The following is a 14,318-nucleotide window of genomic DNA, read 5'->3' on the forward strand; positions in this document are numbered from 1 at the left end:
TGAATTTACCTGTCATCCTTTAAAAAAACATTACTTTTAGTTTTAATTCTGTGCTGTCAATCATTTTGTAGTCCCTTGTTTGACAAGTGGATACCTCACTTTGGAACAACGCTCTACATCTGTGAACACGATTAACTCTCGCTCAAAACAAGAAAACTAAAATTCAACATTTTGTGATGTCATCCAAATGTAGCTTTATTTTGTTGTAGCTCTATAAGGTGTGAACCGGAAAATGTGCCTGCAACATTCCTTGCAGGTCATCGACACAGAGTTCAACAAATGAACAGAGATTATTTCCCCTTTTCAGGAAGCATTACTGATTTTGAAGTAAACAAAAGCCGCATACACAAGTGTCACAAAAAGTCATACACAGTGATTCGCTTTGTCTTTGGCGTAGCGGCATTATGGCTAAAGGTCTTCGAACAAAGGAGTCCATGTTGGAAGGGATTATTAGGGTTCGGTTGCCTCTTGCCGTCTCATCAGGCCGCTCCACTCTGTCTACTTTCTGACCAATCTTCGACCCCGGACTCTGCTTGCAATAATGCCCACATCCCTGCACAAATCTCCCTGTGTATTCTCACAATGTCCGTAAAGTAATTCACCACCCCTTTGTCAGTGGAGCAGCACAGGGATATTTGTCTTTATCGTTTGTAGTTTTGGGACAGACTTGTTCATGGTCAGAGATGATAGAAATAAGACATCTGAATTGTTGTTTTAGGGTGGATTTTTTTTCTTTAAAGGGATACCAGACAGGGGTGGAAGGTGAAGGAGAGGTGAAGGAGAGGTGAAGGGTTCGGGGGCCGACGAGGAGAGCTGGAGATGGGGGGATGGGGGGTTAGATGGAGAGGGAACTGGGGAGGGAAGGCAGGTCAGAGGGAAGGGCAACGAGATGAGAGAGGGGATGCTGATGATGATGGGGGGATGGAGGGTGAAGGACAGGTAGACCATGGAGGTAAAGAAGTGATCCGAGAAGGAGGATCAAGAGGCGAATGACATTATATGAATGACAGAAGATATATGAAAGGCAGAATGAATGGGTGAGATGATGATTGGCTTATAAATACGATTTTTCATTTGCTGGTTACAGCTTTACAAATGCAAAGATTTTCTTGCTTTTCTCCGTTTCATCTCATTGTTTGTTTTTTCTTTTTCTGCTGGTCAGACTAAGTAGTAATTTTAACTTCACTTTGGGCTCTGGTAACTTGTGATAGGTATTTGTCATTATTTAAAAAAAAAATTTATAGACAAAATTATTAATTGATCAACTGTATCATCAAACAATTGTGTGCTTGTCAGTGTGTGACAGAGAGAGAAATAGAGAGGATGTTGATCAGTTGACTGCCAAAAGGTCAGCGGGACAGAGGGTGAAGGTGCAGTTTGACAGACACACACACAAAAATGTAAACATATATAATGTTATTACGTGTGCAGGGTGCCGAGGGCGTGTCCAGGGGGGTTCTGAAGTGGTCCTCCTTGCACACACACGCCACAGATCCCTCCTCCTCCGCCACGCTGTTGGCCGGACAGGGAAAACACTCCTGCTGTCTGGAGGACATCTTGTAGGAGCCGGCGGGACACGCTGGGAAAGAGGAAACAGAAATACACTACATCAGATATGTCGAAGGAATTTGATTTGACGTTATTCCTTTATCTCAGCAGGGGAGATCCCATTGAGAACCATGTGAGAGTTCTGTGCAGAGAATGAACACATACAGTCAGATATATCTTGACACAAAAGTCCACACATTAAAAATCCATGAGATATTTTCACAGAGAAATGCATCAAAAATCTTGAAAGGGTGAAATCTAAAAACTTCTCAGACATCTCAATATTATAAATTCTTCAATGCACTTTATAGCTCTTTTCAAAATCAATTTAAAGTAATTTTCTATCATTTAAGTAGAGTATTATCACTTCTTTGCAGCACAGAAACTCCAGATTGCACTCAGGCATAACAGCATTTTAAACATGAAAAAAAGCTTTAATGTCCCTTTACGTTCTTGCGAGAGTAAATTAAGGATGGATGGAGAAAAAACAGAAAGCAAGTGAATGCAGAGGGAAGGATAGAGGAGATAAAAAATAGGATTAGGGGAGAACAGTAAAGGAGCCTCTGGCTAAGTCCATCTGACAAACACAACTCTCATATAACGTGTGATTGCTGGCCTTGGCAAATGGCATCGGAGGCAGCTGGGATCGTCTAGATGGGATTCAACCAGCTAGGCAAATAGGAACAGGCCACGTGAACCTGCAGGCACGCAACCGCAAGACCCCAAACTTCTTCTGCTGTTGTTTTCCTCTTTTTTCCTCTCCCTGTCGTTAATGTCTATAGTGATAGCTGACTCCACAACAGAGAGAGAGAGCGAGAGAGAGAGAGAGCAGACAAAAAGGTGGGAGAGGGTGATAAGCACTCATGACCCCATACATGCACCGCACACAAGAATACACAACATATAACAGAGCTCCATCAGTGCATGCGTGACAATACGCAACACACTCACACACACACACACAGAGAATAAAACAGGTTATTTTACACTCTCTCTCTCTGCGGTTTCATTTTCCGCTTGCCGTGGCTTTGTAGCGGGTGATAATGGGTGTGAAATCAGGCAGCCAGCTAGCGAGCGCCACTCTGGTCTCCTCTCTTCTGAGACTGTATTCTAAACAGCAGGCCTACATTAACTGCTCCGGTACGCTTTTCTCCCTCTCGCCCTCGTTCCCCTCCTCTCCTTTCTGCCTCCCTCTATTCTCTCCATCTCTCTTATCCCTTTTCCGCTCTTCCTGGCTCTCTTCCCATCCCCGCTTTCTACCCGTCTCCCCCCCTCTCGTCTCTCTCTCTCCCATCTGCCCCTTCTCGTGTTATTCGCTCCCTCCCTCTCCCGCCACGAAAAACACATAACCACCACCATCGGGCTGCCTCTTCCCTGGTGTTAATTCCCCAGGTCTGAGTGGCTAAGTGGGGCTCTGAGGAGAGACAATAGACGCGAGAGCACCTCAGCCACCTCTACTGCCGTGTCACACTGGAATACAGTCAATTATGCAGAGAGGAGATGACAGGCGGGCGTGTGAGACGGACGAGTCGAGCGTGTACGCGCACACAGAAAGTATGAAGGCACACGCAAACCTGCTGTCGTGAAAATGTCTTTCAATGTCTGTCATTCGCCAAGATACAGGCACAATAATAATGACAGGGCCTCTGCTTTTTCACCTCTTTCTCTCCGACACTTTTAAACAAATGCACACTCACACACACACGCACACACACAAAGGTACTGCAATCACACACCGATTAGCAGGCCCTTTCAGCCTCCGCTGACTCTGACCACAGTGAATGTGAATGTGTGGGTGTGCAAGCGTGTTTGCGTGGTTTTTTTTTTTGTTTTTCTTTTTTGTGTGTGTGTTTGTGCACGTGTGCTGTGCATGTCAGCGTGTGTTTATGTCTGCGAGTGGTGCATCGGAGGCTGTAAGAACCTTGTAATCGACTTTCTAATGTCTGTCATTACACAGAGAAAAGCCTCTCGCTTTCAGCTCACAGCACAGCCAAGCATGGAGACACACACACACACACACACACACACCCTGTCAAACGGCGCCGGAGTAGATTCTCTTTGTTCCCGCCCGTGCTGCCACTTCCTTTCCCTCACCAAGCCAAGAACATCAAGCGTGAATAGCACCCGAATCAAGGCAAAATTATGCATAGATCTATGAGAACAGAAACGGGCTTCGCATTTTCTACCTATCATGCTTAAAAGCAGGCTAGCCAGATTTGAGGCTGGCTGCAATTCTGAGTTATCTCTTCAATTCAGTGTGGATACACATTTTGCCAGCCCACCTTGGAAATGTGTGTCTAATGATAGGGGTGTATCAAGACAATATGCACAGCCCAGATAACAAAAGAAGCTGGCTTCACTCGCTGCCCATCATTCTCTACAGTCAGGATCGTTCGCAGGGCCGCCAACTGCCACTGCCAGGCAAGGTCATGTCAATCAAAATGGGCCAGCTGCCATCTGCCAATGGGAGGAGGTGGAATCTCTAAAAAGCATCCAATGGGCTAAAAAGGCGGACGCTGTGAAAGGAGATCATTTTAAAGACACATTTTTGTTGTCTCTTCTTTGCTTTTTCATTGCCAAGGTATGTGAGTTGAACTGGAAATGAGAGCAATAGAGACAGGAGGAGAGAGGTGGGGGAGAGAAATGGAGAGACAGAAGGAGAGATCTGCCAGGACAGCTGGCAAACCAACTGATCAATTTGTCCTATGTGCCGACTGGGAGCCTTGATTAAATGGAACATGGCGACACACACGTGTGAACACACACACACACACACGCAAACACACACACGCACAAGGTTCTTCAAGGTGTAATAATATAGATATGCAGCAACATTCCAAGTCCCATAGGGAAGGAGGGGGGAGACAAACAGCAGTGAGAGATACCTGAGAGAGAGAGAGAGAGAGAGAGAGAGAGAGAGAGAGAGAGAGAGAGAGAGAGAGAGAGAGAGAGAGAGAGAGAGAGAGAGAGACCAACAGACAGACAGATGGTATGTGATAGAGAAGAGATAGACAGAAAGAGAGAGGGAGAGAGACAGAGAAAGACAGACATACAGTACGGTACATACTGTTCAGAGGAAGAATGAGAGAGAGGAGAGTGGGCTCATAAGACAGAAGGCATACAGAGGAGCTAGACAGGAACACAGAGGAAACAGAGAGACAGGTACAGAAGTGTAATGCATACAGAGGAGAGGCGATGAAAGAGAGAGAAAGGTATGACAGAGGGAGTGAGACTGAGGTCAAGTATGGAGGGAATATATGCAGCAGCAGGAGCGATGTCCAGTCAGAAGCTGCCAGAAGCCTGAGGGTGGACGACACTACTGACAGAAGAGAAACACACACACACACACACACACACAGCTAGCCACGTTGTAGCAGAGTGCCGCACTGAGACAGACATATGCACACACACAAATAAGGATAGACAGGAAAAAGCACAGACAGACAAACACAGACAGTGAAAAGCAATATCTGATGAAGGCCATGAGGCTGAAAGGTCCAATAAGAGAGAATTTTATGCACCTGAACGAGAGCTGTACATTATTTTTACCTGAACACAGACGGCGAGACATTAGAGCAATCTAACAGGTGTATATTAACGCAGTATATTGGCTGACTGAACAGGGGAAAAAGTCCAAAAAAGTATTCAAAAGAGATGATATTACAAAGTAAAAGCAAAATTAACATCAAAAGAATACGCAATTCAATGAGCTCTGGAAAATTGCTTTAATCGGCTTTGTCTCTTTCTGCTAGAGATCACTTTGCAGTTTGCCCTTCTCCATCTCCACCCCCCCCTCCATCTTTACTCTAACCTCAAACATGCCCATTAATAAATCATGAAGCACTTAATACAATAAATGTGAGCAATGAATTGTTTCTGTGCCTCTCTGACAGCTCGTATTAATGAATATTAATACGAGTAAAAGAGGTTTGCTTTATCCACTTGCACATACGGTACACACACATTCTAACCCCCACCGTTACGCACAAGCACATATACCCATCGCACAAGCACATTACACCGACACAAACAGACACACACACATATGCATGGACGCACACACACAACTCAAAACCAAAAAAAAGAGAGGCTGTCATTATATTTGGCTGTAATTTTGCCCAGCCTCGGTTTGAAATGTCAGGGTTACATTTGTTTTGGAGGGAGTATGGGGTGTGGAAGGAACGAGTGATAAGCAGAGGGGGGGGTGGGGGCAGAGAAAACAGGGGAGGGGGGTGGGGGGTTGACAGATATAGGAGGGAGATAGGATGCGATTCCAGCAGGTGAAAATCAATAATTCAGAGAGCTCTAATTCAGATCAGTGCCTCTGTGTGGCTGATGCTGATTCTGATGCTAATTCATCAAGCTGGTAGGCAGCTCTAGCATCCACCGAATTAATTCTCATTAGCATCAAACATGGAGAGGGCTGCTTTTAAAGGTCTCATTTACACACACACACACACACACACACACAGGTCTTCCAGGTCAGACAGGTAGGCGGGATGGAGGGAAATGATTGATGGGTACGTTTTAAAGTATTTCAGGTTGAGTCAGATTATGACAGCATGGCATAATGAGGGAGAATATGGTGCCTGGATCAGTCTGGATTAGATTTACTGAAACCAGACCAAATTGGATCAAAATCAGTCGCCCAACTGAATCCAGTATTTTAGTAAATAATGGCACTTAGGATGAAGCAAACGTTAAGGTCCAAACTGGACCAAAACAAGAGGTAAAAGCCATAAAGGCCAGTGCTTTAGCAGAAATTAGGTTTTACACAGACTCTTTTTTTTTTTTTTCTTACTCTCTATTTGCCACACTACTTTCATGCCAGTTCTCAGTGTCAACAAAAGTGTTCATTCTTCTCTACAAATTAAGGTGCTCTTCAGCCACTTCTCAAAAAAAGGATTAAGAGCAGAGGTCTAGAGATTAAGAAACCTTCAGAGAGTTGTCTCACTCTAAACAACTGAAGGAACGCTCAGTAAACTCTGTTGCTTTAATGACACAATTTTCTCTGAGAAGCAAATACTTAAATGAAAGAAGTTAATAAACTGCAAGGTCGTTATATTTTCTTTGACTAAGGCGATATAGACACAAAACACAGCACTTTTTAGAAGATTGTACAAATCAAACTATATTCTGTATACTATTCTACTATTTCCACCATTAAATTTCATTTCAATTGAACCTGGCACACAAAAATGAGAATAGCACAGACAATAAAAACAAAACAATGTCTTAAGAGAACATAGTAGTGCAATGACAAGTGAAGTATCACGTATTGAGTAATCAGACTTGGGAACTCAGGTATCACAGTGACTGATGCAAAAGTAATTCTGCTACACTTCTCACTGTCTGCTTTTCTTGCGACAACACCAATTTTCCCTGACGCCACACGACCCGGTGTCATAACCCGCCGTGGCTCTAGGCAATTTAAAGATGTGATGTAACGTCGAATTACAGCACAAATCCCTGTTATTAGCTCACAGTAAAGACCCACTCTAAGTCCACCCACTGACTGACTGCTGCCTTACAGTGCAATCAGAGTGATAGCTCTGCGCTGTGCCATTTAGGTCAGTGCTTCGCCTTATTATTTTATTCTCCGTTCTGCCCTGGTTACCACAGACTGACATCGCACAGAGAACACAGGAGGATAACTAGCGAACAACGCCGCCGGGGGTATTAGCGTCAACGGCACTGTGTACGAGCTGCACATGGAAATATGTCTAAATCTGCCAACAAACACACACACACACACAAAACACACCAACACATGCACACAGACACAATTACACACACTTGCATGAATGCACACACCCACATATTCATTCACTGGCTCTCTCACACAGACATACACTTACACAAAAAATGTTTAACAATAGCACAGTGGTTACATCACAAAGAGGACGCGACAACAGAGAGGCCTTAGGTTACATCATAGACCTGGTTTTGCTAAAGCGCCAGGCCTGTACTGTCAGCATCACAGACACAGAGCCACACACACACACACACACACACACACATCAGGACAGGATGAGATAAGGAACAGACAGGCAACCGGGCAAAGAGACAGACAAACAGAAACACACACAAATACGCCTAAGATAGGAGAGGATCAAGTACAAACACGCTCACACTCAGACAGCCAGATTGAAATACACCGAAAGACGCACACACACACACACGCACACAAAAACACACACACACACACAAAGACTCTAAAGGTGAGGATGAAGGAAATCGAAACAGAAAATCGCACAGACAAGATCAGCACAGTAGTAAAAAAAAAATCGAATGCACACAAACAATATTCCAACAAAACTGATGGACAGGAGATGCATATGTGCATTTATGACCACTACTGATTCACTAGGCACTGGCATTTGAAAAACATTTCACATACGCATGCACACACACACACCCACACACACACACACACAGAAGTCAGTCAGGGACTGACAAGGCAAGGCATTTTCTTCCTCTGTCCCTGTGTTTCCACCCTCCACTCTAATACCCGTGTCACTCTGACGTTCACCTCTCTCACATCTCATCTTCTCAAAATAGCTCTCGACTGTTATCAGTTCTGCTCCCTGCCCACCGCAGCCTATACCCCCCCACCCCCCCGTCCCTCCCCTCGTCCCTCCCCTCGTCCCTCCCCTCGTCCCTCCCTCCATCGTGTTTGCACTCTGCTACCCTCCCTCCCTTTTTTGTCCATTACTGTCTCTCTCCCTCCTTTTGCGCAAGCTATCATTTTGTCAGGGTTTATCAGAGTAGAGCAGTGGAACCCAAGACTGGAAGGAGGAACAAGGGCTTCAATTTCAGGATATTACCTCCTCCTCATCTCACGGACGCGCACATACACACACACATTTAATTTACATTTCAGGCATTTAGCTGATGCTCTTATCCAAAATACGTTACAATAAGGACACACATTGTTTTGAGTTCTGTCACCTCTCACCCATTGCTCCATTCTCCATTTTCATTAAATGCATGTTTCATAGACCAAAAACACTTTTACTTAGTAACTAATGGTAGCAGACTTAAAACTAGATATATGGATTTATTTATTTATTTATTTTTTTATCAACCTTGGCCTAAAGCCTAATGACCTAATTGTAACATCATCAACCCTGACTTAAAGCAATCATGTTCTCAGTGTGACATCATCAACTCTGGCCTCAAGCCTCACACCCTAATTCTGAAATCCCCAACCTTGGCCAGTGGTCAGTGTGTGTGAGTGTGTGTAATGTCTGGCCTTTTTTGTTTCCTGTTCCTGTCTGTGTGATGGATGGTTTCCATTTAGTTCAACCACAAAGCCGTTTATTTTATGTCCACGTCTGTTCCAACACCACAGCACACGCACGCAACCACGCACTAGCAAACACACGGGTATGTGTGTGCACATATAGCAAGTACACCCAAGTACATAGTAAATGCGTACAAACACACACACACACACACTCACGTTTCAGGCAGCCATATACAAACACATACACACACAAGCTGATCCACATGCCTCTACATACTAATGTACACACACAAACAGACCTAGAATACAAAAGCAGTACAATCAGCAGATCAGTATCCATCATCACACTGCTAAGTGGACTGACACAAGAAATTATTCCTCAAGTTGTGAATGGCTGATAGACAAAAAGGAGACAGAGATGCGAATGGAGAAAGAGCAAGAGAAAAGAGAGAGACACAGAGAGAGGATGGAGAGTAAAATACTGTAAAAAAAAAAAAAAGTTACCCGGAGCAGCCTGTGTGTTTGTGTGTGAGTGTGTGTGTGTGTGTGTGTGTGTGTGTGTGTGTGTGTGTGTGTGTGTGTGTATATTAGGATAACGCCAATCGGTCGAGCGTTAAAGGTGGCCTGCAGGCCCTGAGCCTTCACATCCCACTGATACCCATTATCATCATCATCTCTGCCACCATCACAAGCAGATGGACAGTCCCACAGGTAGCGCTCCTTACTGCGCTCACACACACCTCTATATGGAAACAGCTTGCAGCAAGGAAGATGGGTTCAGTGTGTGTGTGTGTGTGTGTGTGAGTGAGAGTTTGCACGTGCATAAAAAGTATGTGATTGTCAGTGTTGGAGTAATGTGTTTGTGTGTGTGTGTGTGTGTGTGTTTATGCATGTGTGCTTTTGAGCAATACCAGGGAGCATCCCAGTCATTTGCATGGTAACCACATCAGCCGCGAGTCAGCGAACATGTTTGCATGTGAATGTCAGGCAATTTCAGGTCGCGCGCTTGCAAAATGAGATCCAATATGATTCGCTCCATTTCAGCAGTCATGCTGGTGTGTGTGTGTGTGTGTGTGTGTGTGTGTGTGTACCTTCTCTCCTGCCTGTCATATGTTCGCTAAAATACAAATCCTACTTCAAACTGAGATGGAAGATGGCTTGTGTTAAAAGAGGTAATATTGATTTGCAGCGCTGGTGAAGGTTATACACACTAGCCTATTTAAAGCGCCACTCACATCTCTCCCCATTTGCGATAGTGACATGTAATATCATTCTTCACTTGTCTCATTTGTTATGTACAAAGATGTAGCTAGCCTGAGTCTATGCCTAGAGCTTTACATAACAAGCACCGAGTCATGAAGAGAGTATGTATGAAGGTACTGTGATTATCTGTGTGTGTGTGTGTGTGTGTGTGTGTGTGTTGTTGGGGATTGAAATAAACAGTATAGAATCCTCAGAGGAAGAAAACAACTGGAAATCCTGACAAATAGCTTGCTGCAGTTGATCCGGACCATAATGTACCGTGACACGCATCCATGGATCTTACATTCCCTAAACATTCAATAATACATGCAAATGGAATCTATTCACACACACACACACACAATGGTGAGGACATTAGGGGAGGCAAAGGGGAGAGAAAAGAGGGGAGTTTTGTTTTCTTTCAGAGCAGACCCCTCATCTGTGTGTGTGTTTGTTGAATATGGCCTGGTTATGGAAATTAATGAGCATAAACTTCAGCCTGCAGTCTGTTGTGACACGCCAATTTCATCTGATTCCTTTGAATCGGCTATTCAAATTTGGGATGTGAACTTGAATGAGGCTCGCCTACTAATGATACCCCAGTTTCATTTGCCTCATCCGAATCAGCCATTTTCATTAAGTCTGTGACCCAGATATAGACGAAAGGGGCTGATAAAATTGATTCCCATGAGAATAGATGGATGAGCTGCATATCCTGAAGTACAGGGGAGGAGAGAAGAATAGACGGAATAAGCGTAGAGTATTAATCCAGTATCTTGTCGAATTGTCAAATGAGGAGGAGGTCAAAGGTAATCAGATCAACTCCTCCACCCTGGAAGAAACATGCATTAAAGTCATTTAGAGTGGACAAGGATAGAGAAGTTGTGTATCTGTGCGTGTTCATGTGCTCATGTGTTGAAGTTTAATTATTGGCATGAGTGTGCCTGTGCCTGTGTGCATCTTTACAACATATTAGTGCTTGATGTGTGTGCCTGTAGCAACTGGATCAGAGGTGTGTATTCTAGTCTGCAGTGGCCAATATTAACCTCCTGACAAAGAGTCTATTATAGGGGATCTACCATCTGGTTATGCATTATCTGCTTCACTCTGCCAGCTTCCAAGACTCACCACTGTTCCCGTCTCTTCTCTCGCTCTGCTCTGTCGATCTGTTGGCCTGTTTCTCTCTCTCACACACAGAGAAATAAAATCTCCTAAGCCTCACTCCTTGACCTGACTGACCCTCATTTGGCGTTTGACCTGTGTGTGTGACCCAGGGTCATAAGGTCAAATCCCAGTGTGTGTGGTCTACAGGGAGAACTGGAAATCATCATTTCCCTTTTCCTGCATATGAAATTTCAGCCCATGTTTAACAAGCTTTTGACTTGATCTGGGATGGATTTCTCAAAAACCAGCCTCAAATGGCATAGATGTGCCTCTTGTACTAAAACACTTCGAGGAAATATCTTGATCTCGGCGCAATGAATAATGTAGGTCCCCCTGCTGTGATGCATCTCATTCAATCCAATCTGAGAGTCAAAACTAATGTTTGATCAGCAGCGCTCTTGATGCTAGTCATTTTACCACCCTGCATCTCCCCTGCTATAAAACACCACTGCAGAAAACAAGTGGCACTTCTATGATGGCTACATCAAGCTCAACTGACCATCTCATGGTATCAAAGGCAAACCTAATCCCTCACAGCACTCGATCTGTGAGATGTTTGAGATCCAGCGTCCCTGATCCAAAGTTATTAAAAAGCTGAACGGCTGCAGAGATGGATGGAGGGAGTAGTGGGGGGTCACTTGGACCATAAGGCTGATTAAGTGTTTTCATGGGGGGGCGAGTCACGGTCAGAGCATACGGCAGTTAAAATGTTTTTGGACAACATGTGTGTGTGTTTGTATGTGTCTGTGTGTGTGTGTGTGTGTGTGTGTGTGTGTGTGTGTGTGTGTGTGTGTGTGTGTGTGTGTGTGTGTGTGTATGTGACCCTGTGTGATGAGGGACGGTTGGTCTATCAGAGAGATGGATGAGTTGGGTTCATCCTCCAACATCCCCCCTCACTGGGTTTAATGGGTGAGCTCCGCTTTACAGATCAAAATACACACACACACACACACACACACACACACACACTCAGTTCCATACATAATGATGACACAAACACAGACAACACACACTAAGTATGTGCTGTGTACATACTGTATACGAGTGTGGAAAATATGGTACACTGAAAATTAAAAGAAAGATACAAAGTCACAAATTAAGATTCCTTCTACAAAGATAAATGTATACCAAGATCAAGGGCGCGCGCACACACACACACACACACACACACACACACACACACACACATTTGCGGGAATAAATTCCTCAAACTTCACACAGATCAATCGCACAGTGTAACCCATTCTGTCAGTCTGGAATCGCCCCCGTCAAAGGTGAGCTCATGCTCATCCTAATAAGAACACACACACACACACTCATTATCCAAACATACACACAAACATACATACACACACACACACACACACACACACACACACACACACACACACACACAGGGACAATTAACGTGGTTTAGTCTGCCTGCTGTTTGAATTAAAAATGAGGCCTTGGAACACAATCAGGGGCCGCAATTAAGCTGTGAAGGTAAAGCGGCCCTGACCTTGTTGTGTAATTAACTCTTCTTTCATTAATCCCCCCCCCCCCCCCTCCCCCCTCCATCCCTCGTTCTCTCACTGTCTTCTTCCGTCTAAGCAGCCGTTTAATTAAGACATGCAAGATGGCGTCACGAGGAGTCAGGGGGGAGAAGTCAAGCAATTAAGAGAAAGGGAAAATAAGGAATGAAGGGAAGGGGGGGAAGTGAAAGAGAGGGAGAGAAGACGTACGAGGAGAGGAGAAGAGGAAGAGAGACTTTCAAGAAGTAAAATCTTTGCTTTGTGTCTGTTCTGTCCCTCTCTCTTTCCTCCTGTTTCCTCCGTTCCCTCCTCTCATTCAGCTATTAGTTTTGGTACACCTAATTCACTTTCTTTTTTCCCATCAGTATTTAAACCAAAAACACTCTTTTGCATCTTCTCTCTCCATTCCCTCGCTGCTTCTCACCCATTTTCTGACCAAGCTAACTGAGTACTGCCATCTAAAGTATGATTCCATGAATGACTGTGTGCTTGTGGCTGCTTGGATGTGCTTTTCACCATACTCTGAGTGCAATCTTCCTCCTGGCATGTGCGAACACAAACACGCATGCACACACACACACACACACACACACACGCACAAACACATGAACATTCTTTGAAATACTCTACTAAGGTCTTAGCAAGGAATTATAGTCCAGACGCTCTAGCATGTGGAGAGAGACTGAATCAGACGGTGAGTCATCCAGCAAAGTGACTCAAGAAGCACTTCGCCGTATGTGTGCATTTCTGTGTGCGTGCATTGGTGCGTGTGTATTTGTTCGCTTATTTCCTTCTGTGAGTGTGTGGTTGTGTGTCTGCTTATGTGTGCGTGTGTGTATGTGTGTGTCTCAGGCAGGCAAAGTGCTTCAGACAGAGCGAGTTATATTCACAGAGCAGAGTGGAGTGACACTGACCATCTGTGCTTAATAGAGGCCTTACTGCCTGAAACTGACTGTTCAGACTGGACAGAGAGGAACTAAAAAGAATCAGGCTGCACATGCAGACAAAACAGACACACGGAGACCCACTTTACTGTGCTATTTACTGCTTCACTTAGTGATGTCAGCAACCGTTGTTTAATACACTGGCCGAATACCGTGGTGAGTCCCAGGAAATGTAGATGGAAACAGGCAGGAGAAATAGAGAAAAAAGTGGTTGAAGACAAACTGCACTGTGCTATTTACAGTTTAACTTAAAAATGGTCACTAAAAGCTAAGTTATAACTCTGTACAGACTGGACTGGACAGACTTGAAGACAGTTGTCATGGATTGAGTGAGAAGCATGTCAGATGAAGAGCAGGAGATCTAAAGCCAGGGACACCTGTTGATATAAGTCCATCTCTAGAGCACTTGGCTCATTAAGACATACTAGTGCTTTTATGTTCTTTTATGTGCTTTTATAATGTGGGAGAACCAGTCTCAGAAATAGCCCTCTGACCCATTTTGGATACCCACAGAAATGCGGATGTGTTTATAGCCCAATAAAGCTCAAGTATTAGGGCATGACACCAACACTGCCAGGGTTAGGGGTTCCAGAATCTCGCCAAGCCACAGCTCCGGCTCAAACAACGGAGGTCTGGAGAAATTCTCATCATGAAACG

The 14,318-nt window shown here is 44.4% G+C and overlaps 1 protein-coding gene across 1 annotated transcript in view; it reads right to left on the reverse strand.

Moving 5' to 3' along the window:
* The window catches only part of LOC139666642 (ephrin type-A receptor 7-like), a 75,431-nt gene that overhangs the window by 51,929 nt on the left and 9,184 nt on the right, over nt 1-14,318 (reverse strand). The window contains exon 2 of the mRNA XM_071545934.1: nt 1,424-1,579. Within this exon, the coding sequence (XP_071402035.1) occupies nt 1,424-1,579 (156 nt within the window). The remainder of the gene's footprint in view (nt 1-1,423; nt 1,580-14,318) is intronic.

The sequence above is a fragment of the Centroberyx affinis genome, unplaced genomic scaffold, assembly GCF_046629955.1.
Source record: "Centroberyx affinis isolate AG114_WGS23_722 - 3 ecotype Tasmania unplaced genomic scaffold, CSIRO-AGI_Caff_v1 ptg000261l_1, whole genome shotgun sequence".
In the NCBI taxonomy this organism is placed as follows: Eukaryota; Metazoa; Chordata; class Actinopteri; order Beryciformes; family Berycidae; genus Centroberyx; species Centroberyx affinis.